Genomic DNA, 27225 nt, shown 5'->3' on the forward strand with positions numbered 1-27225 from the left:
TTTCAAAAGTGTCCCAGTTTGGAGAAGAAATTATAAAATCACCCAACATATACTAGGGTACTTTAAAAGTTCATGGAAAAATAGAATTAAAAGATAGTACAAATCTTTCCACCAACTTTTTGGAGTATCCTCTTATAACTGCAAATTCAGAACTGTTAGATTTCTCTGCAGCACATTATGGGGAAGTATACAGTTCCGTGCTTGAAGCATTTCATTCTGGGGCAAGCCAAGCAAAAATGCAGTATCAGGTTGCTAGTATTGCTTTATCCTTTGATATGGATACTCAACTTGGTAAGGAGATAATCTTCAAATTCTCATTGAAGTCTATTAGCTTGAGGCCTTTTGACTAATATAACATTTTCTGACAGAGCAGAATTGCTAAACAGTAGAAAGCATGAAGTTGCCTCTCATGAAGGTTGTTCTATAAAGAACATCAATTACCAAACTTCTTGAAATGGCTTAAACATAGACCTGTTTGAAAGCGAAGGACTAGATTATTTGATCACTCATAAGTTTTCAGCCCTAAGAGTTCTGTGAATTTATAATTGTAGAATAAATTAACACCTTACAATTGAAGATTGAAGGCTTGAATTTATTTAACTTCATAGAACACATTTCCAAATGAACTTAACACCCTTGAAGACCCTGTGTTTACTGGTAGAAGAGCAGTCTTTCATTTCATTGATTATAACAGTGAAACTTACTATCAAAATCATAAATAATTGTCTGATTTAACTATAGTTGGCAAAGGTGAATTCTTAGTATGAAAAAGTATGTTTTATTAAAAAGTCTTTAGAGCACATTTGAAATTAAAAGGAAAATTCCAAACAAAATTCATTAGTCCTAAGGATAATTTTTGAATTAAAAGAGTCCCTCCAAAATTATTGTAAATCTGTGCCACATTAATTTAATCTTCCCAGAACTAATCTGAACAGTTGTGACTAATTCATTTTTGATCTAGCCATCTGCTGAAAACTCAGTGGGTATAGTAACTAGAAGAATAATTTTTGAATTATGAGCCCATAATTTCTGAAAAGTGAAAACTGACAAAAACCAAACCTCTGTATGTATTATTACTGTACTTATTCAATTCCTGAATGTTTTGTTAAAAAAATTCAGATAGGAAAATGCTCAGTTGACTGTGTATTCTATAAGTTCTAAAAACATTCAGTGTCAGATTTAGTCTCTTCAGTATGACAGAAAATAATTTACTGCATCATCATGATGAGCTCATGGAATTTTAAAAAATCTAGTGTAAACTCTCTTTTCATAGGTTAATCTATACTCTCCAATTTTTGTTAGAACATCAGTAGAAACACTGGCATTTTCTTTTTAGACTCATCAATATTACGTTTGATCCCAGGTTTGGGAGAGAAAGAATAAAAGACAGTTTGAGGACAGTCAGTGTGATTGAAACATGACCAATCTTTTTTCAGTGCCAAAAGGTGGAAAAGGTAATGGTAAAAATGAATTATAAATGGTTAGCTTTAGAGGATGCAAGGAAATGTCCAGGATTTTCAGTAACGTTATAAACTTCTAACCTCTCCAAACATGATTTGGAGAAAAGCATAGCTCTTCCTTTATCCTTAGGTAAGTTCTTTTGACTTCACACCTTAAATCTCTTCAAGTCTCTCCCTTTCCTTTCCCTTAAATCAACCAATTACTTTGTACACGACACTTGGCTAAGGAATGTGGAAGTTATGTGGAAAGTACATATATAGGGCTCCTCTACTCAAAAATTTGCCTTTAGTACAAAACTCTTAAAAGGCCATACTGGTGCCAGCCTTTGTTCCCTACATTGTTTTTACTTTTTATTATTTTCACTTCCAAGGTGATTATGCATAATGGCTTTAAAGTATTTCTATGCGTGATATTGATTTTGATAGGTTGAAATTTCTTTCTGAATGTCCAGTGGAGATCCTATTTTGGTTCAATTCTTTTCAAGTGTGCACACTATTTTCAATGATATATGCTCTATGACACGTGACATATGAGCATAGATTTCATAAGCATCAATTGAATATAATGCTCAGGGTATGGGTTTGTGCTTACTTAAAATTTCACATTAATTGAGGTTATTCTGAAATATCTTGTGTAAAATTGTACTATTGAAAACTATATAAAAACTAATATTTGTCCCCCCTTTTGCCTTTGCAAATGTAGTTACTGTTATTGATGCCTGAAGATCTTACAATGATTTAGAGAGAGCATGAAAAGGTTTGTGATTTATGCAACAGAAAGAAATAAGAAGTTAGTCTAAGTGTGTACTTACTGATTCTGAGCTTATTTCTGTAATTTAGTCTGTGATTTTCTCTCCATACATAAGACAGCTAATTGGTTTCAGGTTGATAAATCTTTTTCCATACACAAAATTATATGTATGTATATACACATATGTATACAGACACATATATAATACACACATATAAATAAGTACTTATATTCTGACATGTTTTGTTACATGATCAAACATAGTTTCTATGAGAATGCAATAAATTCTCATTAAAAATTGATCAAGTATTGTTAGTTATCTCACAAGTGATCTTTATTTTTATTTTATAAAACACACATCTTCCCAAACTTAAATACTTGAATTCATAGGTATTCTTTTTTGTTCCCATAATCCTGAGTTCCATTATGAATGATCAGAGTTGTCTGAGAGGTATGCAGATTAGAAAGATTGATTAGAGTTGTTTTGGGTTTTTAGTTTGTTTGTTTGTTTCTCCTGTTAATTGATCTTATCCAAGGCTTTAAGAGGTTTTGCATCCCCTCCCCTTTTTGTAGAATTACTCACAAAACATTCTTTGTTGCAGAATATCAATACAGTGTCCTGGCCATTTGGGGAAACATGTAACTTGCTTTACATGATTTACATAATTTATTCCTATCATGTCATATTCCTAAACTTTTACCACCAGTTCAGAAGAATTTTCTATCAGGTTTAGTGAACTTTAAAAGAACAAAAATTTTAACATCACAGAAAGACATGATTTTGCCCTCAGGGTATTTTATATAATAAACTGGAGATGTGTGTATATATATATATATATATATATAATATACTTTTGTAATTATTGTTCTTGTCAATTAATAAAGTTGGAACTTACAAGAATAAATATTTGGTGCTTAACCTTTCTGTTTGTGATGCTCAGGAAAACATACATGTTCAAAGCATGAAACAATTCATTTTTAAAATAATACAATATTTTGATTAACAATAATGGGATTCTACCATGGCTGAGAATGTGGAAAATAAAATGTTAATGAGAAGATTATTGTATCAAACTATGGCAAAGGCAGTTTCAATTGTTTTGTTATAACCTATTGAAGCACAGCATATTTTACTCTATCTTTGAGACTTTTACATTACACTAATCTTTGGATACTGGAAAAATAAATATTGAAAACCATTTTTATACTTTTATTTTAGTGTCAGGAAAAATGAAAGATTTTTATATTTGCTGAGGGCTGAGAAGCAAGATAAGACCTTTTGGTCTTCCTTACCACTTTATCTGTTACTTATTTTTGAATCTCCCAGAAAAAGGGATTTATGCGTTGTCTGGCAGGATTCTATGGGACAGAAATGGCCTAACAGTCTGGCTAATGTCACTCCCACTTTCTCACAGAATATTCTGAATTTATGGATGCAGGGGCCATATTTTATGCATTATTGTAGTAAGGGGATGATTTTGAGATAGATTTTTTGTGTGGGCAGCACTGATAGAACTGACAAGGGCTGAAGGTATAAAGAAGAGAGAAAACATTAAATTTGTAGCTTGAGAAACTAGAAGAATAGTGCTATTAAATGAGATGGGAAACATAGGGAAGTATGATTTGTTCTAGTGAAATTTTACTTCCAAAATTTCCAGGAAGAGCTAAAAAACACTTAAGAAAGATTATCAAGACAAATTTTCATTTTCATATTCTTTGAAAATATTTACAAACTAGGCAAAACAGATGATCTTTAATGTTATTCTACGTTCTCAAGCTATTCAACTCTCAACCTCTGTTTCTCTCTCTCTCACACACTCATTCCCCTAAATTCTTCTCACTGACAGCCCAATTCATGCGAATTTAGTATCACAACCCTGACTGTTGTAATAGTTTTATAGCCATAGAAAAGAATACAGTTAGATATTTGGTATGGGAAGAGAGTGTAATCAAAGTTGTAAATAGAAAATATAGGAAAGGCAAGATGGAGAACAGAGAGGTTTGGCCACTCTATTCCTTGTTAGGAATCTCTAGGCAAAAAACCCAAAAGGTCTCTACATTAGTCACTAGAACTCACACTGAGTATATCTTCAATGTCAGTGTAAAGATCGAGAGTGACATGTTCCACTCATAAAGATTTCACTTCCACAAGGAGAGCAGCAGAGATTCTCAGCATATTTGCTTCCAGTTTAGTCTTGGCCAACACTTTCACATACTGTGTGCTGAGTGCTAAGTGATAAATAATCCACTGTGAAAATATTCGGTTGGGGTTTGTGGTGAAACAAATAACTTTCTGAAAAATAGCCTATAGAAATAAAAGGTATTCACTCTGAAATTCTTTAATAAGTCGTTTGGATTTTATGTTTCCTTCCTAGTTCCTTAGAAGATATATCATCACCTTTTAATCCACAAAATAAATTAAAGGCTTTTGTTGCAATCATCTAGTGCGACTGAACTTTTGTGTGTAATTTTCAGTATTATTCCATGTGTTCTGACTGTAACACGCCATCTGTTGGCTACTTACTAGTTAGTACATAGAGTAGTTGCTATATTTAATACAGTAAACTTGATCAATTCATATACTTTGATATAAACCTGTTGTTGCCCTCTGCAGAATATTGTTGGTTAGTGCAAAAGTAGAGAGCTATCTACGGAAACACAGATTGCTTCACTTGGAAGAAGACAAAAACTGGAAATGTTATACAAAATATGTTAACTTTATAAAAATGCTTAAAACTTGTTTTAATTTTCCATGTTACTATAAGATAAAACATTTTTATTTTAGACACACTACTTAATTATTAAATAACACTTTCTCCCAATGGTTTGCAAATTAAGAAGAAGATAGTCTTCATTTTTTTCTCAGAACATTGATTTGAAGCTATGTGTACTATAAAAGGGGGAGATTTAGTAGAAGCCCCATATACATAAAGTATATACAAGATATTTTTGAAAAAACTGTGATGGTTGTGCATTGGTAAATAAATGAAAAAAATCTGCTCTTTGCCATTTGTTATCACTTATGCAATATAACATGCTTACCTGTCTGCTAAATTAAGTATTGATTGTTTCTTATCACCAAATAAATGCATTTAATTGCTTGATTTGCAAGTTATTTGAACTTTTAACTAATTTTCTTTTTTTTTCTCTCCCCAGAAAAGGATGATATGATGAATCCAATCTGTTAATTTCCTCTTCTCAATTTTAAACTTTGGTTGCTTAAGACTGAAGCAATCATGGTGAACGTGAGGAACGCGGTGCATTCGTTCCTGTAAGGATGTTATTACTTATTATTTTAATAAGAATATAACTTTTATGGGAGCTTGCTCAAAGATTTTAAAATGCTTCTATATGACTACTCAGCTATATTTGCCTCAATCTGCATAACTGATTTGCACCACAAAAGATTAATATTTGGGTGTTTCTTATTCAAAATTAATAAATGAGGAAAAAACCAATAATTTGGATTCTAGTTAAACAGTGTAGCCCATGTACTCAACAAGTAATATGGTGATAATACCCTCAACTCAAATAATCTTAATGCTCATAATTGCTTGCTCCATGAGTGAAACTTACAAAAGAGATAGTTTTTTTTTTCCTTTTCCTTCTTGCATAAACTGAACAGTCAAAAGAGTAAAATGTCTTTATAAGCCTTTGGTTTTATGAAGAATAGTTGAGATTGCAAAAGAAAAGGTCAGAAGTTAGGGGGTATGGGTTGGGAGATATAGCTGGACAGAAGAAAACAATGCCGTCTTTGGAAGACTTGATGTAATGGTCCAATAGTTGAAGTCAATAGAATGCAACATAAAGGGGGTAAAGAATCAGATTCAAGTACTAAGCAATTCTAAATTTGATCAAATCCAGGTATTTCTTCTTTTCAACATAGTAACACGTTGGAGTAGTGTCTTCCAAACCTACTCTTTGAGAAATGGGGCATGGAAAAAGACATCCAAAGTTGTATAAACTCTGATCAGTGCAGTTGAGAAGCCCTGAATCTTCTTGCTTCTACATAGTCCCCTCTACAATTCCTGCAAAAGAGCTCACCCAGGAAAACATTTACAGTGTAGTGTAGATGAAAGTACATCCATACTGGATCCTCAGCAATGTGCATCGCTGTAGCCCATCTTGGATGACATTGTGGTGATGATAGTCTCAAGTATGCATGATTCTAAGAGAACTAGAGCAGACAACAGAGAAAGGAATGGGCAAAAAAGGGAAAAGAAGAGTCAGATATGGGAAAATGAAAGACAAATGTTTCCACTCCATGAGCCTGTGCCAACTCAGTAAATAGCATTGGGCCAACTGCCAAAATGTAAGGCTGTCTTGCAGGGCATCAAATCATTCTGCTATGAAATTAAGGAATTCATATACAATTTTTTCATTTTATTGGGAGAAACAAGGAACAATTCATCTCTTCTAACAATGCCCATTGTCATATATCATGCAAAACCTCAGTTGATTTAAAATGTATTCAGACTTTTAAATCATATGATCATTTTGTTTGTCTACTAAGAATGTATTTATATTTCCATTAAAAATTCAGTAGTAATGAGTAAATTATTTGCATTATTCACAGAGAAATTATGGCTTTTGTGTACATATTTTATGAGATTTCTATGGGCTTAATAACAATTAATGTAAGCTTTAAGAGCAAGACTTAAACTGTTCCTCTTTTGTAAAAAGACTATACATTTCACTGAGCACATAAGTATTAAAAATTAGGTTTACTTATAATACAGCCAATTCTTGATTACAAAACTGGGGGAAATAGGATTGAACTGCAATAAAAATAATAAAACCTTGCCCATAAGTGGTGCTCAATAAGAATTTATTAAACTGAATTTAATTGAAACCAGGAAACTAAAGTAAATATTCTTTCAGAATCTACCCCAATAAAGTACTTACTTTATTTACTCACTTACTTTATTTTGTAATTCACAACAGATATATTTAGACTCTACGAGACTCCTCAGTAACTCAGTGTTTGTCTCATGGACTCTTTAATGAAAAAGAAAAATATTTCTGACTGGTAGAGATAGGCAAGATAACTACTTGAAGTGTTTTTCTACACCAAAATTCTAAGATGGTCAAATTACAAAATTCGTAATTGGGCATAGTTTTTTCACGTACATTTTTATAACATACAGTCTTATTCTGCATTTCTCTACCATTTTCAAAGACAATGTGAAGGGATTTTGATGTTTTCACAATTTACTTAGAAAATTTTAATTTGGACTACATATTCTACTAGGACCCTATTCTTTAGGCTTAAGGATAAATTTATTTGTGGTTCTGCAACTGAGTACTGAAAAGGCAGCTTATTTGAGATAAAACTTGTGGGACTACTTGAGATGATCATCAGCTAATTTAAACCAGAAAAAAAAAATTAAATGCCGGAAAAACAAGTTTTTCATCAGGTAGTCCAGAAAAGACCTTGGAAAAGACGTGAATTTAAGCCCCGTTCTGCATAGATAGGTATTGTCTTGAAATAAAATCAGGACTTAAATTCTTGGCAAATTTTGAAGCACACGAGTTGGGGTATAGCAACCATAAAATACTTTTGTTTAACTCTGAAGGCAAAAAGAAGGTAAACTTCAACATTTACTGAGGGCCTATTATGACAGGTACTAATTTCAGGACTTTACAGTTATTACATTATTTAAATTTTATAACAATCACGTGGTACAGATCATCCTTGTAAAAATGAAAAAAATGATGTTCTGATAGGTTAAGTGACTGGTCAAAAAAATCATTGAGGTCATGTAGCCGGGACACTGGTCACATGCCAAATACAACAAATATAGTGACAGTAATCAAAGCTGAGAGCAAAAACTTGCTTCTATTTATTTGGTTCTTTATTTCAATAATTTCTACTCATATTAATCACAGTTTAATTATGATATAGATTTTTGAATCATGAATTATTTTTCCTTATTTTTTATGTTCCAGAAAAATAATACATTTAAAATAATTTATTGATTAATTCTCATTATTTGATAAAAATTACTATGTATGTCTCCATCTCCATGTTGCTTAGAATATCAGGTAGATTTGACTAATGATGAGGTTATTTTAAGCTAAATGTCTGAAGTATTTGTTTTCTATCTATGGTAGAATGAGAAAGTCAAAATATGTTCATGATTTCTTCATCATCTTTAAAGACATAGAACCGTATTAACAAGCTACTAAGAGAAATCAAGAAAAATAATTTTGAAATAGGCTAGAAAATTATTACAATATTTTGACAAATTTAAATCATGCCAACATTTTTTCAGGCTAAGTGTTCCAGTTTTGATTCAGAAAGTATGGCACATGAAAATTATTTAGCATATATTGTGCAAGCAGAAGTAATTTTCTCCTCTATAAATAATATCCAGGTTTAATAACCACTATATCTAGGAAAGGTATCCTCATTGTGCTGTTTAATGTTCATTAAATAACTATTATTGTACATAAAATAGCCATTCTAAGATAATATTCCTTGCTTTTAAGCAAGAAATGTTGAATATGATCATCTGTCTTATCTATTTTATTAAAAATATGGATTTGTTGATTTTATTAGACACTTAAGGAGCTTACACTTTGAGAGAACACTTATGTACATAACTTGAATAAATCTCATATCACCATATGAGGAAATTAATTTGAAATATGCAAAAACAATTGTGTCCATCTCTTTTGCATTAATCTGTCACCTGGCCTGAAATTCCTGCTGTTAGAATCTACCTAAGTACCATCATAAGAAATGTACACTCTAAATGACCTAAGATATTTAATTCCTAGTGCATGAAAAGTAACAAACTCTCGGCATTAATCATCACCACAAATCATTATGTAGCCTAGAAAGAGGCCCAGGTAACATTAGACAGAAATGGGGAGAGTGTCAGATAGAAGGAAAGTTTATAGCACAAGACATTAAGAAACCATCAGATGGGCCGGCCCAGCGGCGCACTGCTACAGTGCGTGGCTTGGGAGCACGGCGGCACTCCCACCGAGGGTTCGGATCCCACTTACAGACCGGTTCCCGCTCACTGGCTGAGCGAGGTGCGGGTGCAACACCGAGGGTTGCGATCCCGTTGCTGGACATGAAAAAAGACAAAAAGGAAAAAAAAAAAAAAGAAACCATCAGAATAGCATAAAGTCACTTTGCAAATGTGAGAAGGTAGGAAAAGTTCTAAAAAGAAATGCATGTGTATGGTTGTCAAAACCCACTGTGACTCTTCCAAACACCTGCCTGAAGGAAGGCAACGTGAAATTTTTTTGTCACCTTATTGGATCCTTTAAGAAAAATCTCGCTTCATTCTGTTGTCTGCTATCTCAGAGGATATCTAGGAGAAAATAATATTTAAAGGATATAAGGGATATACCATTACAGCAAATCAAACAATACTGTAGTTTCAGATTGCAGTAAAAGTTTAAAACACAGGCTTTAAAGTCAGTGGGACCTGAGTATGGACCCTGCCCTTGCAACTTACTGACTGTATTGGTTTGAGAAAGTTACTTAACCTCTCTGAAAATCAGTCTTCTCATTTACACAATGGATATAAATCAATCCTGACCTCATGTAGTTGCACAAGGTCAAATGGGATTATGCATATATATTTCAGTAAACTAAGTGCCTAACTCATAATAATCACTCAGTAAAAGTTAGTAATCTTTGGATAGAAAGAAGAAATACCGAGGTTTAGTTAAAAGAATAGAAATGATATGCAGAGGAAGATGATAATGATTGTTATAGAAGAGCAATTGTTTTGTATAAGCAATATATTGTGTATAAGCCATATAATATATACCTGACTGTTTTTTTTTTTTTCTTCTTAATTTTCAGTGTGCACCTAATTGGCCTATTGGTTTGGCAATGCGATATTTCTGTGAGCCCAGTAGCAGCTATAGTAACTGACATTTTCAATACCTCCTATGGTGGACGCTTTAAATTCCCAGACGGGGTACAAAACTGGCCAGCACTTTCAATCGTGGTAATAATAATCATGACAATAGGTGGCAACATTCTCGTTATCATGGCAGTAAGCATGGAAAAGAAACTGCACAATGCCACCAATTACTTCTTAATGTCCCTAGCCATTGCTGATATGCTAGTGGGACTACTTGTCATGCCACTGTCTCTGCTTGCAATCCTTTATGGTAAGTACAATTTTATCAGTTTTTCAGTCTCAGATTATGTTATAAATTTGTCTCAGGTATCATAGTAAACACTCATAAAGTTAATTATTTTACCCGTAGCACTTGGAAAATGAAAAAAAAACAAATTGTGTGACAGAAGGAATTGGATGTGTGCATCATATATATTAAATAAATCAGTAGCAGAGTTTTCAAAAGCAAAACAGACATTTTAAAACATATTAAAATCATACATAGATACTCTATTGCTTAGTGTAATTTTTATACAAAGAACGAACAGTTGCCTTAAAATGTACAGAATGGGACAGTAACAGAAACATTCCCCCACCCATGTGTTTTGGGTGGTACATATACCTAGTACCATCTCTATACAAAGAAGCAAAAATATTATCATCTTCTTTTAAAAATATATTTTAATTAGTCCTTTTTGATGTTGCCAAACTAAGTGCTTGACAAAAAATAGGCACTCAATGATAGTCACTCTTCTTCATAGAGTCTGTAATTCATGTTTTTACAAGAAAACAGGAGATAAAATTAATTACTGAGTATATAAGTGCAAGTTCACACCATCACTATAAAAATTCAGGCATTGAAAGTTTCCACATATTGATTTTAGAGAGGGTTTTACTTTTTCTTTTGAGTTTCTGCTATCTCTTCATCCTGTTCATTTTAAACTAAGTTTTGTTTCTAGCTAATATTTATGATAAACAACCAAAATAACTTACACAATTCCACAAACTACCTGTACTAGGAAGTCGGAAATCTCAGTTTGAATTTATTGCTGATATGCTCATCTCACAAAGGAGTAAAATAGGCTTCCAGTTCCTTGGAGTGTATAATGGAATTAAACTACGTAGAAGGAATGATATTGAAAGTGTATCTAGTTCACAAATCCTAAAAGAAGTTTGATGCATCTAGAAAATAATCTGTCATGAAATTTAAAAATTAATTAGCCTGTTCTAAATATACAGTGGTAGTAGATTATCTTAATAGGTATTTTATAATGACTTCTGAGAAAATATGCTTTTTTGAAATCTTCATTGAGCTTCAATGATGCATTAACCTCAAAGCATTCATATTTTACCTGCTCAGAGGCCATTGTATCTACAGCTCCAAAATTAAGCAGGAAAAGCATAAATAGAATTAATATTTAAAACTATAATTCAAGAATGTTTTCCAGAAATAAAAGAGAGTCTGAATCTACATATATAGGTTCAACCCTGTACTAGAAAATTGACCTGGAACAATCAATTCTGAGATATAACTAAAACATTACATTTTAAATATAAAGAAAAAATCCTCAGGAATTCCAGGCAGAAAGAAGGAATAGTACAAGAGCAATAAAGTTAGGCTGGCCTTACATGTCACAAAAATAACAAAGCAAAGCGATAGTGAAACAATACTTTCAAAAAACTCAAACATTTAAAGGATGTTCCTTCAATGGCAAATCTATAAAGACAGAAAACAGATCAGTAGTTTCCAGGGACTGAAAGTGAGAAGATGACTCCAAAAAGTCATATATATATATATATATATATATATTTTTTTTGGTATTATGGAACTGTTCTATATCTTGATAATGGTGATGGTTATACAAACATATACATTTCTCAAAATGTTATTCTAGTGTATAATTTTAAAAGGGTGAATTTTACTGTATTTAACCATACCTTAATTTTATTTATTTATTTATTTATTAATTTTAAAAATATTTTTAAAATAAGAAAGTTTGAAGCAGTGATTTTTTTATCTAGACAAGTTGTCCATCAAGTCTATAAAAAGTTTAAACTTTTTAAAACTCAGGGAATTCTGTACTCATAAGCCATTCTTAAGAAATAAAATAGTGAATGGGATTCATTTAACAAATGGATTACTAGGAAAATTTCACAAAAGGACTGATGATAAATATTTAATATATTTAATTATAGAGCTAAGACAAAAATAAAAAATTTGTAAGGGCAGAAAAATAGTATGTTATATGTTATATGATATATATTAAGTGTTATATGTTCTAACAAATTAAAAACAATGCAACTAAAAACTGGGATGAGAAGAGAAAGGGAAAGAGGAAGAGGAAAGTAAAATAATTTTTTAAATTTTCTATAATCAAAAGGTTGGAATTAAATGACACCATAAAAAAATGGCAAACCAGAAAGTAATAGATTTGATAAGAAAACAGAGTTCTAAGTTCATTAAGCATGGTACAAATGCAGAGTTAATCACTAGAAGAAAAATAAAAGCCTTCTTAAATTCCAAAATTAATGTAATTAATAGAACAGCCAAAACCAATCAACTGGAAAGGAAACAGAAGAAAATAAAACATAATGCACTTAAGATCATATCATGATATAATATGACAGAGTTGAAATAAAGCATATAAGTAATAGCAGTAAACTTGAATGAACCTAACACTATTAAAAATAAAAGATTTTAAATTTGGCTTACAAATAAAGATCCAACTATATTCTGCATACAAAAGGAAGCCTTAAAATCAAGGTGGCTAAAAAATAAGGGGGTGGGCAAAAGTGTACCAAGCAAATGGTAAAAAGAGAGCAGAAATTGTGATCTTATTATCTGGCAAAGTAAATTTCAAGTCAAAAAAGCTATAAGTGTGAAAAAGAAAAATGCTCATAAATGATAAAAGCCACAACTAACAACAAAGATATAGCAGTTAAGAATATCTCTGCACCCAGTAACACAGCAAAGATCTTCATAAAGCAAAAACTGAAAAAAGATGGTAGAGTACATTTGTGGATACATTCTAATAATGGCAGACACATCATACTCAGTACAAGAAAGATGGGACAAAAGTAAATAAGGATATGGATAATAGTAAATAAGGATATAGATCTTATGGGTGTATACTGAATTTTACACCCTTACTATACAGAGTATACTTTCTTCTTAAGTGTACATGAAGCACTCATGAACATTAATTATATATTAGATCACAAAGAAAATATTAGAAAAGTACCTCTATCTGGAAGCAAGCAAGAGAACAATACCTGGGGTCCTGGGCAAGAGCCAAGGGTAGCCCTCTCTCCCTGAAAGCAGGAATGAAAGCAATGCCTGAGGTCCTAGGCAGAAACCAAAGGCAGCACCCCCTGAAGCGTGCTGAAAACACCACTTCCACCCAGGTGTCCCACCACAGCCACTACCACAACCACAACTCCACAAAAGCTGCTTGAGACCACAGTAGTAACCACAGTCACCATGCAGGTGGCCCACCAGAGACTTGACTCCATTGGTACAAGGAGAGTGACCAGCGGAGACCAGAAAAAGAAGAGAAAATCTCTCTCCTTAAAGTCCACTCCAGAATAATAGAAGAAGCAATTGCTCTACCAGATGACCAGACACCAACACAGAGATACTAGAAATATGAAAATCCCCCCAAAATGACATTAGCAAAAGAATACAGTGAAATAAAAAACACAACCAATAGCTTAAGCAGCAGCCTAGAATAAGCAGAAGAAGAATTTTTGATCTTGAAGATAGTCTTTTTGAAATAACCCAAGCAGACAAAAAGAAAAGAAAAAAGAACTTTAAAAAATGTAGAAAATCTAAGAGAGCTAGCAGACAACCTTAAGTGCACAAACATTCAAATCATGGGTGTGTGTTCCAAAAGGGGAGGAGAAAGGAAAAGAAATAGAAAACCTATTCAATGAAATAATAATGGAAAACTTCTCAGGTATAGGGAGAGACACAGACCTTCAGATCCAGGAGGCTCAAAGATCCCCAAACAGATTCAACCCAAAAAGATCCTCTCTAAGACACATTATACTCAAACTGGCAAAACTCAAAGACTAAGAAAGAATCCAAAGAAGCAAGCAAAAAGCATCAGGTCACCTATAAGGGAGCTCCTATCAGACTAACAGACTTCTCAACAGAAACTCTACAGGCCAGAAGAAAATGGGATGATATATTCAAAATACTAAAAGAAAAATACTGCCAGCCAAGAACACTATATCTAGCAAGGCTATCCTTCAGAAATGAGGAGGAAATTGTGTATTTTCCAGACAAACAAAAACTGGGAGAGTTTACCACCACACAGCCAACCCTACAAGAAATCCTCAAGGAAGTCCTACATCTGGAATTGAAAAATGGTAGTTACTACCATGAATACACAAGAAAGAACAAAACCCACTGTTAGAACAAAAATGCAAATGAGAAAGAGAAAAGTAACTAAATCTTGCCACCACAAAAAACCGTAATGGCAATGTACTAATGTCCTTGCAATGATTTCTGATTTTAGTAATGTCAATCTTCCCTCTTTCTTTCTTGGCCAGTCTAGATAAAGGTTTACAAATTTTGTTGGTCTTTTTAAAGAATCAACATTTGGTTTTGTTGATTTTCTCTATTTTTTTAAATTCCCTATTTTATATATTTCTGTTGTAATCTATGTTATTTCCTACTTACATTTGATTTTGGTTTAGTTTGTTCTTCTTTTTCTATTTTCTTAAGGTAGAAGTTTACATTACTGATTTGAGATTTTTCTTATTTTTAATAGAGGTTTTTCCAAGTATAAATTTTCCTCTAAGCACAGCATGAGCCCTGTGTCCTATAAATTTTGATATGTTGCACTTTGATTTTTATCTCAAAGTACTCTCTAATTTCCCTGAGATTTTTCTTTTTACCCATTGTTTAATAAGTAGAGTGTTGTTTAATGTTGTTTCCACATGTCTGTGCATTTTCTAAATTTCCTTCTGTTATTATGGTAGAGAACATATTTTCTATGATCTTAGGCCTTTCAAATATATTAAGACTTGTTTTGTGGCAAAAACCAAAAACCAAATAAAAACTATATTTTACATTTTGTAATAATGAATATACCAAGTATCCTGTTTTGATCATCACATATTGTACACAAATACTGATAGTCAACTCTGTACCCCACAAATATGTAGAATCAATTGTTTCAATAAAAGAAGAAAACGTTAGAAAAGTAGCAATATTACAAAAAATGCTTTCTGATAACAATGCAATAATACTAGAAAGTACTAGCAACAATAGTTTTAAGACCATCTCATCTTGAAATTGTAACAAATTTTAAACAATTCTTGGTTGAAAGAGAAATTCAAACAGAAATTACAAAATTTCTCTTAAAATATAGCATATACCATACATATCAAAATCTATACCATATACTTAAAGCAGTGATCAAAGTAAAAGTCATAGACCTAATCACATTTATTAGTAAAATATTAAAATATACAAATAAATTAAATTCCCAGCAAGTAACCTTGGAAGAAAAGAACTACAAAATAAACCAAAAAAAAAAAAAAAAAAGCAAAAAAAAAAAAAAAAAAAAAGCAAAAAAAAAAAAAAAAAAAAAGCAAAAAAAAAAAAAAAAAAAAAGCAAAAAAAAAAAAAAAAAAAAAGCAAAAAAAAAAAAAAAAAAAAAGCAAAAAAAAAAAAAAAAAAAAAGCACAAAAAGAAAAAAAATAAAGATAAAACAGTAATTGACAGGGTAAAGAAGAGAGGAACAATAAACCTAATCAAAAAATCAAAATCCCGTTTTTTTTAAAGAAGATTTTAACAAAATGAAATAACCCAAGCTACTTTAAACAAGGAAAAAAGGAAGAAAGCGTAAGTATAGAAAATAAGATATGACTGGGGAAATAACTACTGAAGCAAAATACATTTTTAAAATCTTAAGATTACGTTATAGATTTATATGCAAATCAATTGAAAATATAAGAAAATAGATCACTTCTCAAGGGAATTTAGGCTAACAAAATTGACCCCGTTAGACATAGAAAGAAATAGACCAATTGCAGTGGAAGAAATAGAGAAAGTTAAGGAAACTACTCAACAAAAAACACCAGATCTAAATAGTTTCACTGAGTAATCCTATAAAATCTTCAAAGATCACAGTCATAACGTTCCATAAATTGTTTCAGAGCATTTAAAACAAAGGAAAACTCCCTAATTCTTATATGAAGTGAGCATAACTTTGATACATAAACTAGATAAAGATAGTAACAAAGAAGGAAAACTATGCACCCGCATCTCTTATGACTATTAATGCCAAAATATTTTATAAAATACTATCACATAGAATCCAATGCCACATTAATCTAAAAAAGTAGAACTCATAGAAGCAGAAAGTATAATAGTATGCCAGGACCTGGGGATTGGGGGCAGGGGGATGGTACAAAGGAAATAAGAGACGCTGGTCAAAGAATACAAAGTTTCAGTTAGACAGGTAAATTCTGTTGTGACTATAGTTAATAATAATGTATCGTATGCTTGAAAATAGTAAGAGAATAAATCTTAAATGTTCACCTCTCAAAAACAGATAAGCATGTGAGGTGATGCATATGTTAATTAGTTTGCTTTAATCATTTCACAATTTATACATATATCAAAACATCATATTATGCACCATAAATATATACAAATATTATTTGTCAATTATACCTCAATAAAGTTGAATAAAAGAATTTAATGCCACATTAAAAATAATACAGAGGTGAGCAACAGAGCCAGCTGCACAGGGTCCTGAGACAGGAGCCAAGGGCCAGCCCCACCCCTTCCCCCTGCAGCAACATCTTAGAATGCACTTATTAGCCATGTGTGTTTCTTTGGGAGTGCAACTTATCTGCTCATGTCCTTCATCAAATTTCTGTTCATATTTTTCTAATTCATTTTTAAGGATATTAATGTTTGAGTATTAAATTGTTCCTTATCAATTGACTTTAAATTTAATATGTGATTTTTTTCCTTCATTTCTAATGTTGAGAAAATGATTTTCTCTCTAAACATTAAATTAAAAAAACACACATCATGATCGACTGGGTGGTCATATTATTATTCCAATAACACTATGTTGGCTCAATATTAGGAAATGCCTTAATAAAATATATTAATATATGACATCGACATTATTACTAATTAATACATACTAAAAATTAAAACTAATAATAATGAACATTATAAACAATGTTGGTACAATTATAATATTAATATAGTATTATATTTATAATATTAACATTAAAAACTTATTTTAAAAGTATATGATTTATCTCTAAATATGTTGGATGGAAAAGCGTTTGTCAAAATTCACAGCTATTTAGATAGAAATCACTCAAGAAAATAAAAATTAATAGTACTTTCTTACTGTGATAAAATATAAATAACTTAGTCCTACAGCTGACATCTTACTTAATGGGAAAACGCTAAGGATACTTGTACGAAAATCAAGAAAATGATGAACATGGTTTATATTTCCACTCGTACAAGGATACTTCAAAAAGATAGTGGAAAAATAGAATTAAAATATCATACAAATCTTTCCATGAATTTTTTGAAGTACTCTTGTATTTAACATTTTACTGTAGATATTAGTTAACGTAGCTAGACAAGATAAATTAATTAGAGGTACAAAACCTGAAAAAGTAAAATTATCTCTTTTTCCAGTATATCTCAAGCACCCTAAAAAAAAAGAAAAAAGGTTACATTCAGTAATACATCAGGATATAACATTAGCATGCAAAAATCAATAGCATTAATGTATACAAAGAACCAGTTGAGGAAATCAACACTTAAAACAGTAAGAAAAAGAGAATATACTAAGGAAGAAATGTGTAAAACTAGTAGAAACAATAACAACAAAAATAATAAAAACAATAATACAAAGGTACTTCAAAAAGTTCGTACATGGTAAAAACACCAATAGCAAAGTTCAAAAGCAAATAATAAACTTCATAGAAAATATTTGCAACATATATCACAAAGGGCTAATATTACTAGTATGTAAAGAATTCTTCAAAACTGTGGTAAAAAGATCCAATGCTCATTAGAAAAATGAGCTAATGGTATGAGTAGGTAATTTGTGGTTTTAAAAATATATTTATATATTTAAAAATATATTTATATATTTTAAAATATTTGTAAATATTTTAATTATGTACACACTTTTATATAGTTCTTAAATATATGAAAATATGTTTGATATCAATCTTTGGGAGGGAAACGCAAAATGAATGACACTATGATACCATTTGTAAACTTATCAGATTGGCAAACTAACTTCTAAAAATTTACACTGGATAATAAACCTTTGATAATAGCAAAATATATATGTATCAGGTAATTCATATGAGCATTGTTTGTAACTGCAAAATATTTGAAATAACTTTAACTTAAAGTCTGTATATAGGAGATTAATTGAATATATTACAGAATATTCATATAATGAAGTACCATGAAACTGTTAAAAAGAATAAGGAAGTTCTGTTAACTGATATGAATTATGAACAAAATCAAGAGAACCTAACTCTATTTGAAATTAATAGATAAACACTTTGAAGTGGACAGTACAAAAAAGAACCCGAATAATTTTAGAAGGCAATGTTCATACTATATACATTCAATCTAAAGATAAAACTATAAATAAATGAACTCTAGAGTAGATTTAGTTTTATCAGTGACATACAATAGTGATTTTGATATTTTTTGTGTATTAGGGGATTGCGTAAGTGTGCAAATATACTAAAGATAATAGAAAGACTGAAGAAAAATAAACAATGCTTCAAGAACTTGTGGGATTCTATCAAATTGTAGAATATTTGTGTCATTAGAATTCCAAAAGGAAAGGAGAAAAAGATTGGTGCAGAAAACAAAAAATGGCCAATAACTTCCCAAATTCGGTAAAATACATTTAAAGATTCAAGAAGTTCAGCCAACCTCAAACAAGGTAAACTCAAGGAAAACCATGCTCAAACACATATAATCAAATTGCTACACACTGGCAATAAAAAGGAAAGAACTATTCACACAAACAGTGACATACACTACACCTAAAATAAAATTGAGTGAAAGGAGCCACATAAAGAGTACATGCTACATGTGTTCATTTACATAAAATTTTAGAAAGTGCAGATCAATCTACAGTGGCAGAAAGAAGATCAATCCATAGTTCACAGCTTATACAAAACTTAACTCAAAATGAAATGTAGAGCTAAACGTAAAATGCAAAACTACTAAAATTCTAGAAGAAAACACAGTAGAAAATCTTTACGATTTCAGGTTAGGCCGAGAGTTCTTAGCTGTAACAACAAAAGCTGGAGATTATCAGGAGCGGGGTAGCACAGATGAAATGGGTTATTAAATGGCAAGACGAGAATGTGGGTTATAATGGCTATGTTAATTATCTTGACAGTAGTGTGATTTCACAAGCATGCATATACATATATAAGTATATATGTGTAAACATCAATTGTATACTTTAAATATACAGTTTTTAAGATATATATAGTTTATTTGTCAATTATACCTCAATAAAGGTAATGCAGCTAAAGTAGTGCTTAGAGGAAGATTTATGGCAATAATTACTTATTTTAGGAAATAAGGTCTCAAATCAGTAAACTGAGCTTCTACTTTTAGAAGCTATGAAATAAAAAGCATATCAAACCCTTTGCAACCAGGAGGAAAGAAATAAAATTCAGAGCAGAAGCCAGTGAGATTAAAAATAGAAAAGTAATAGAGGAAAATTAGTGGAGCAGAAAGCTCATTCTTTTACAAGGTTGATAAAATTAATAAACCTCTAGCCAGACTGATCTGGCAGGGAGAAAACTCAAATTACCAGTGTCAGTTATGAAAGAGAAAAATACTTGCAAGCTATGTATCCAGCAAGGTATTAATATCCAAAATATATAAGGAACTCAAACAACATAACAGTAAAAAAATAAGTAACCGGATTTAAAAATGGGCAAAGGAGCTGAACGGGCACATGAAAAAATGTTCAACATCACTAAGCATCAGGGAAATGCAAATCGAAACCACATTGTGATATCATCTTACACCAGTTAGACTGACCATTACCAAAAAGACAGAGAATAACAAATGCTGGCAAGGATGTGAAGAAAGGGGAACCCTCCTACATTGTTGGTGTGACTGTAAGTTGGTGCAGCCATTATAGAAAATGGTATGGAGGGTCCTCAAAGAACTACAGATAGAATTGCTTTACAATCCAGCAATCCCAGTGCTGGGTATATGCCCAAAGGACTGGAAATCATCATATCAAAGGGATACCTGCACTCCCATATTTATTGCAGCTCTATTTACAATAACCAAGAGTTGGAACCAATCTAAATGTCCATCGATAGATGACTGGATAAGGAAAATGTGGCATATATACACAATGGAATAATATTGTGCTGTAAAAAGGAATGAAATTCTGTCATTCACAGCAGCATGGATGAGCTTGGAGAAAATTATGTTAAGTGAAATAAGCCAGGTGCAGAAGGAGAAATGCTGCACGTCCTCACTCTTAAGTGGGAGCTAAAAAATGAATAGAGAAGAAAAGAAGGAAGAAAGAAAGAGAGAAACAATAATCACAATAATTTGTTAAACTTTCAGAAAAAATTTGAAAAGGGCTGTGGTCATTAGAGGTGGGAAAGCAAGAGGTGGAGATCAGCTAGAAATTGGTTAAGAGTCACAAATATTATGTTTCATAAACATGAGTATACTGATTATCCTGATTTAATCACGACATATTGTACACAAGTATTAATATTCAAACCTGTAACCCACAAATATGTATAATTAGTTATGTTTCAATAAAAAACTGTCAAAAAATAAAACAAAAAGTAAATGCATATATGAATGTATTCAAATAGAGGATCTCTTAATTTTTGACAAAGGCATTTCAGTAGAGAAGGAACAGTCTTTTCAACAGATGTTGCTGGGAATATTGCACAACTGTATGCAAAAATGAACCTCAATCCATACTTCACAGCTTATACAAAACTTAACTCGAAATGTAGAACTAAATGTAAAATGCAAAACTAATAAAATTCTAGAAGAAAACACAGTAGAAAATCTTTATGATTTCAGGTTAGGCCAAGAATTCTTAGCTGTAACAACAAAAGCCATGAGCCATAAAAAAGAATGGATAAAATGGACCATATCTAAATTTAGAACTTTTGCTCTTTAAACAATACTGTTAGGTGAATGAAAGGGAAGCCACAGGTTGGTAGAGAATATTCAACGATAACATATCTAGTAAAGGATTTGCATCCAGACTAGGTAAAGAACTCTCAAATCTCAAAATAATAAAAGTAAATTTAATAGAAAAAAATAGCAAGAAATCTAAATAGACACTTCACCATAAAGGATATGTAGATACCAAATAAAAATTTTTAAAAATGTCAAAAAAAAAAGCATTTTTAGTAATTAATTAAAAGTTGAGCCAATTGTATATGTTTTAGGAAAAAATGAAACAATCATTACTGGTCCTGAATCTATTTTTATAATAAATTGGATGCAACCTCAAATTGTCCCTTACTATTATGTGGTATTTCATTATATATGTTTTCATTCACAGAGCTATTGTTTATAGATTAAAGCTAGATTATAAATATAAATCCATTCAATCCTCATGTAGCTAACAGACTTCAGGTTTGAAGTTAGGTGATCATGAAGACTTGAATTTTTGAAACTTCTTATTCGTTTAGGAGGCCAGATCACACCCATTTTCCTTGTGGCAGCATGGCATATTTTTGTCTGAGTTCATGCAGCTATGTATAAGTGCAACTACTTCAAGAAATGGAAGACTTAAGTGGCTCCTTAAGCAACAGTAAAATGTGAGTTATGGAACAGCATCATTGCATTTCAACTTGCAATGAACTCTTGAAAAAAATGACATGAACAGTTCTGCCTCTCCTAAATCCTACTTGAAAACACTGAATCCATAACATTTACTCTGTCATTGTTCAAATAATTTCTTCTTTTCTGGCTTTCTTTCCCAATCCTGTTATCCTGTCATCGTATGTGTATTTGAGGTGTCATATTTAACTTGTTCTGTTTTCCATTATTTTAGAGAAATTAGAATGCACATCCAAGATCTGTGTAGATAAATCAATTATATAAATATAACTGAATACATGTTATTCCGCTTGCCGGCACTGTCTAGAGGCAAGTCTTTTTTTTTTTTTTCCTTTTTGTCTTTTTTCGTGACCAGCAACGGATCGCAACCCTCAGTGTCACGCCCGTACCGGACAGGGACCGGCAATGGGATTGCAACCCTCGGTGTTGCTCCCGCACCTCGCTCAGCCAGTGAGCGGCCGGTCTGTATGTGGGATCCGAACCCTCGGTGGGAGCGCCGCGCGGCGCACTGTAGCAGTGCGCCACCGGGCCGGCCCCTAGAGGCAAGTCTTTATGGAAGTTGCAGAGCATATAATTAATTGTATGCAGCTTTGCAAGAAGCTACAATAATCACAGCTAACATTCATTGAGTATTTCCTATTTGCCAGGCACTGTTTTAAGCATTTTACAAGTATTAAATCATTTAATTCTCACAAACCATATGAGTTAGATTCTATTATCATCCCTGATTTACATATGATAGAACAGAGCAACAGGGTTATTAGGTAATGCGCAGAAGGACACATGGTCAGGATATTGTAGAGTAGGGATTTTAAGCTGAAGCTGTCTGGCTTTAGAACCTATGTTCTTAAACACTACAATAAATGACAGAGAGGATTTAACTCCCTTTTTCAAAGAGACAAACCCAAGTAAATACCTACAAAGGAAAGTGGCAGACACACAATAAAAACACTAACACGTCCAGTTTCAGCTATACAGCAAGATACATCAGATTGGGAGGTAATGAGACTGAGGATGTATGAAATGATTGCACTAGAGCTGGGAGAAGATAGCTCAGGAAGACTTCACAGTGACAGTGAGACTGGCCAAATTTTGAAGAACAAACAGTGTTTCATTGGAGTTTGAGTTTATTAGTATGTCAAGACCTTAACAGTTGTTATCATTTTAAATTCTCACAAAAACCTAATTGCCCAAAGTCACAAGACTAGGCTAGTTGATAGCAGAGTCAGGATTCGAACCTAGATCTAGCTGATTCAAACATCCATTTTCATTTTTTATTATAACATTTTGACACTCATAGTTTACATTTTAAAAGTCAGGAGAGGTTGCTGGGCGAGGGAGGAAGGGACGTGAAAGCTGAATTAGAGGAAAATTAAGTGAGGTTTGTTCCCTAAAATGCCAAAGGGAAAGCCTGTTGGTTTTTATTTATTATTATTATTATTTTTTTAAAGATGACCGGTTAGGGGATCTTAACCCCTGACTCGGTGTTGTCAGCACCACGCTCAGCCAGTGAGCTAACCGGCCATCTCTATATAGGATCTGAACCCGTGGCCTTGGTGTTATCAGCACCGCACTCTCCTGAGTGAGCCATGGGCCGGCCCTTGTTTGTTTTTTTTTAAATGCCTCAATGTATTGGCAGGAATGAAGGTAGTTTTGTGAATTGGCTCAGTGCCTCAAACTTTCATTTGATGGCTGAAGCCTTTGGGAACAACTGAGGTACTCAGTTCACAGTATGCTTCAAAATGATTTATTTTTGTTCCCATAAATATATGAAGACATTTTTGTAGTTGTGTACTTTCACGATGACCTCATGTTTCCAGTTTGAAAATATAGTTATTGCTATGTTATTGCTTTAATTTTCCTTCTCCCTCAAAACCCCTGCTCATTCCAAACTTCTGGAAAGATCTGCCATGGTAATAGGTAAGATTCTCACTTGAGCTCTATTTTCATAACCAAACAGAACTTCTTCAAAAGAGGCTAAGAACATTAAACTTAAGAGATGTCCAACTGAGGACTGGGAATGAGAACAGCATTCTCAAATTCCTAACGCAAACTGAGCATGTGCCATTACGTTTACTAAAGTTCAGTCACTTTTTAATATGATACAGAAACTCCCAGACTTTAGACATTTTGGTCACAAATAACTTAGAAAGAAATAAAGCACTTAAATCAGAAATTTTTGGATTTAGTATCTGAGAGAGCACATGTTTATTTTAGTACATCAGAGGCATGCACAAATGAGAAAAATATTCAAATGAATTTGAAAAATCATTATATAATTTGTGAAAATCTCAGTACCTCTTATGCAGTAAGTTGTGTTGTTACTTAGAGCGTTATTTTTGTTTTTTCCTTTCCATTCTTAAACCGCCTTCAGATCCCCTTCCAATTCACCTCACACATGTTCCCTAGGTACCCTTTGACCCCTTCAAAAGAGAAGGTCATGCCCTCTGGTCCACTGCACCAGAATTTTAAGGCTGATGACTGACTAATGCAGAATACCTAAAACATCATAAACATAGAGCAATTGACAAATATGAGTCAAGCTCTATTTCTGCATACAGATTGGCAAAATGTCCCAGGGGCATTAGGTGCATTTTAATAGCTAACTCTAAAGTCGCAATATCACCCTATTCTTCACCCAGCAGAATCCAACCACAGTTGTTCCCGTTCTCTCTTACCAGCCTAGAACTTCATCTTTTTGTCACTCCCAGTTGAATTCCTAATCTCCTTCACCCACAGTCAACTCTAAAACCCAAGGAGTAAGCTGGCTAGTTAGTTCAGTTGGTTAGAACACAATGTTATAACACCAAGGTCACGGGTTTGGACCCCCATACCAGCCAGCTGCTGAAAAAATAAATAAATAAAACCCAAGAAATTCTTTCAAATATCTCTGAATTCCATAGTAATTCCATAGTAGTAATTAGATATTCTATGCTCATCTTAAAACAAACAAACAAATAAAAAACTTGTGTTACTATGTAAGATTTTATAACTATTAAAAATATATATGGTTCAGGAACAAAATGGACTGGACTCACTTTTCCCTGCTACACCCCTCTAAATATAATTTGACAGATAATTATACAAGGACTCTGAAAGCACAAAGAAGAAGATAGACTGGTTAGAGGATTCAATACTTGAAGAATGACAGTGCAGTGACTTCCCTGTGGTTTCTTTTTATCTCCCATATATACTGGTCTGGGTATTGGAAAGGCCTGCAACTCAGGATCACCACCAGGAATAGACAAAAAACAAACAAACAAACAAAAGCAGGGACTAAGCAAGAAGACCCATACTCAATGACAGGGTGGGCTCATCTGCCCACAGTAGTGAAAACAGTAAACAGTGAAAACAGTGAAAGATGGAATGCTTTCCCCTAAGATTAAGAATAAGGCAAGATATCTGTTCTCACCACTGTCACACAGCATAGTACTGAAAGGTGTTTTAAGTCACCAAGTTTGTGGTAATTTTTTACAGCAGCCATAGGAAGCTAATATACTATTCTTCCTCTGTTGGATAGCCATTGCAATAAGGCAAAAAGAGAAAGGCATATAGATTTAAAAGGAAGAAGTAAAAGTGTTCCCATGAGCATGTTTTTGTAGAAAATCTTAAAGAATCTACAAAAAACTCCTAGAACTAATAAGTGATTTCAACAAGGTCACAGGATATAAGATCAATACACAGAAGTCAATCACATTTTTATACAAACAATGATCATATGGAAACCAAAATTAAAATTCAATTTGATTTACTATCACTGAAAAGAAAATACTCAGGTCTAGATGTAATAAAATATGTACAGAATTTGTACACTTAACATTATAAAATGCTGATGAAAGAAATCAAAAGTCTAAGTAAATCAAGAAACACATTCTGTTCATGGATTGGAAGACTCAACCTGTCAAAGATGTCAGTTCTTCCTGTATTCGTTTGCTAGAGCTGCCATCACAAAGTATCACAGACTGGGTGGCTTAAACAACAGATTTATTTTCTCACAGTTCTAGAGGCTAGAAATTGGAGATCAAGGTGTCGGCAGGATTGATTTCTTCTGAGGCCTTTCTGATTGGCTTATAGATGGCTGTCTTCTTCCTGTGTTCTCCACATGGCTTTCTCTCTCTACTGTCCAAATTTCCTCTTCTTAAAGTACACTAGCCATATTGGATTATAGCCTACCCTAATGACCACATTTATCTTAATTACCATTTTAAAGACCATATCTCCAAATACATTCACATTCTGAGGTACTGGGTTTGGGACTTCAACACATGAATTTTAGGAGGACACAATTCAGCCCATAATACTTCCCAAATTAATTTAATGCAATTCCTATCAGAATCCCAGCAAGGGTTTTTAGACATAGTCAAGCTTACATTCAAATTTATATGGAAAGGAAAGGGCAGGTCCTAGAATAGCTAAACCGATCTTGAAAAAGAAGAATAAAGTAGGAAGAATTACTCTACCTGATATCAAGGATTACCAGATAGCTGCAGTAATTAAAACAATGTTGTATTAGCAGAGGAATAGACACATAGGTCATTGGAACAGCATAGAGAACCAAGAAATATACTCACATAAATATGCCCAGTTAATTTTTGACAAAGATGCGAAAGTAGTCCAATGGAGGAACAAATGGTGCCTCCCAAAATTGGTCCTCCATGGGCAAATAAATGAACCTTAGTCTAAACTTCATACTTTATACAAAAATTAACTCAAATGGATCACAGACTTAAGTGTAAAATGTGAAACTATAAAACTTGAGGAAAAATCATAGAAACATTTTCTGGCTCTACGGCTAGGCAGAGTTCTTAGATTTGACAGCAAGGGCCGGATACATGAAAGAAAAAAATGTATAAATTGGACTTCATCAAAATCAAAAACTGCTCTGCAAAAAAGCCCTTTAAGAAAATAGAAAATCTGCAGAGTGGGAGAAATATTTGTAAAACATATGTCCCATAAAGAAAGAATACTGTATCAGTTTTCTACGGCTGCTGTAAGAAATTACCACAAACTTGGTGACAACAGAAATTTATTCTCTCATAGTTTTAGAGGCCAGAAGTCAGAAGTCAGTTTTGCTAGGCTGAAATGAAGTTGTCTGCCAGGTCATGCTCCTTCCAGAGACTCTAGGAGAATATCCTTTCTTTGCTCTTTCCAGTTTCTACTGGCTGCTGGTATTCATTGGCTTATGGCCACTTCAGTCCACTTTCTGCCTTCATGGTCACATTGCCTGCTTCTCATCTTTTTGAAATTTCCCTCTGCCTCACTTTT

The 27225-nt window shown here is 32.7% G+C and overlaps 1 protein-coding gene across 2 annotated transcripts in view; it reads left to right on the top strand.

Moving 5' to 3' along the window:
* Positions 1 to 5447: 5447 nt before the first annotated feature.
* The window catches only part of HTR2C (5-hydroxytryptamine (serotonin) receptor 2C, G protein-coupled), a 144963-nt gene continuing 123185 nt past the window's right edge, over positions 5448 to 27225 (top strand). For both annotated transcript variants that reach the window (XM_008568149.1, XM_008568150.1), the window contains exons 1-2: positions 5448 to 5482; positions 10040 to 10353. In XM_008568149.1, the coding sequence (XP_008566371.1) occupies positions 5448 to 5482; positions 10040 to 10353 (349 nt within the window). The remainder of the gene's footprint in view (positions 5483 to 10039; positions 10354 to 27225) is intronic.

This window comes from Galeopterus variegatus, unplaced genomic scaffold (assembly GCF_000696425.1).
Source record: "Galeopterus variegatus unplaced genomic scaffold, G_variegatus-3.0.2 Scaffold381, whole genome shotgun sequence".
NCBI classification, from domain to species: Eukaryota; Metazoa; Chordata; class Mammalia; order Dermoptera; family Cynocephalidae; genus Galeopterus; species Galeopterus variegatus.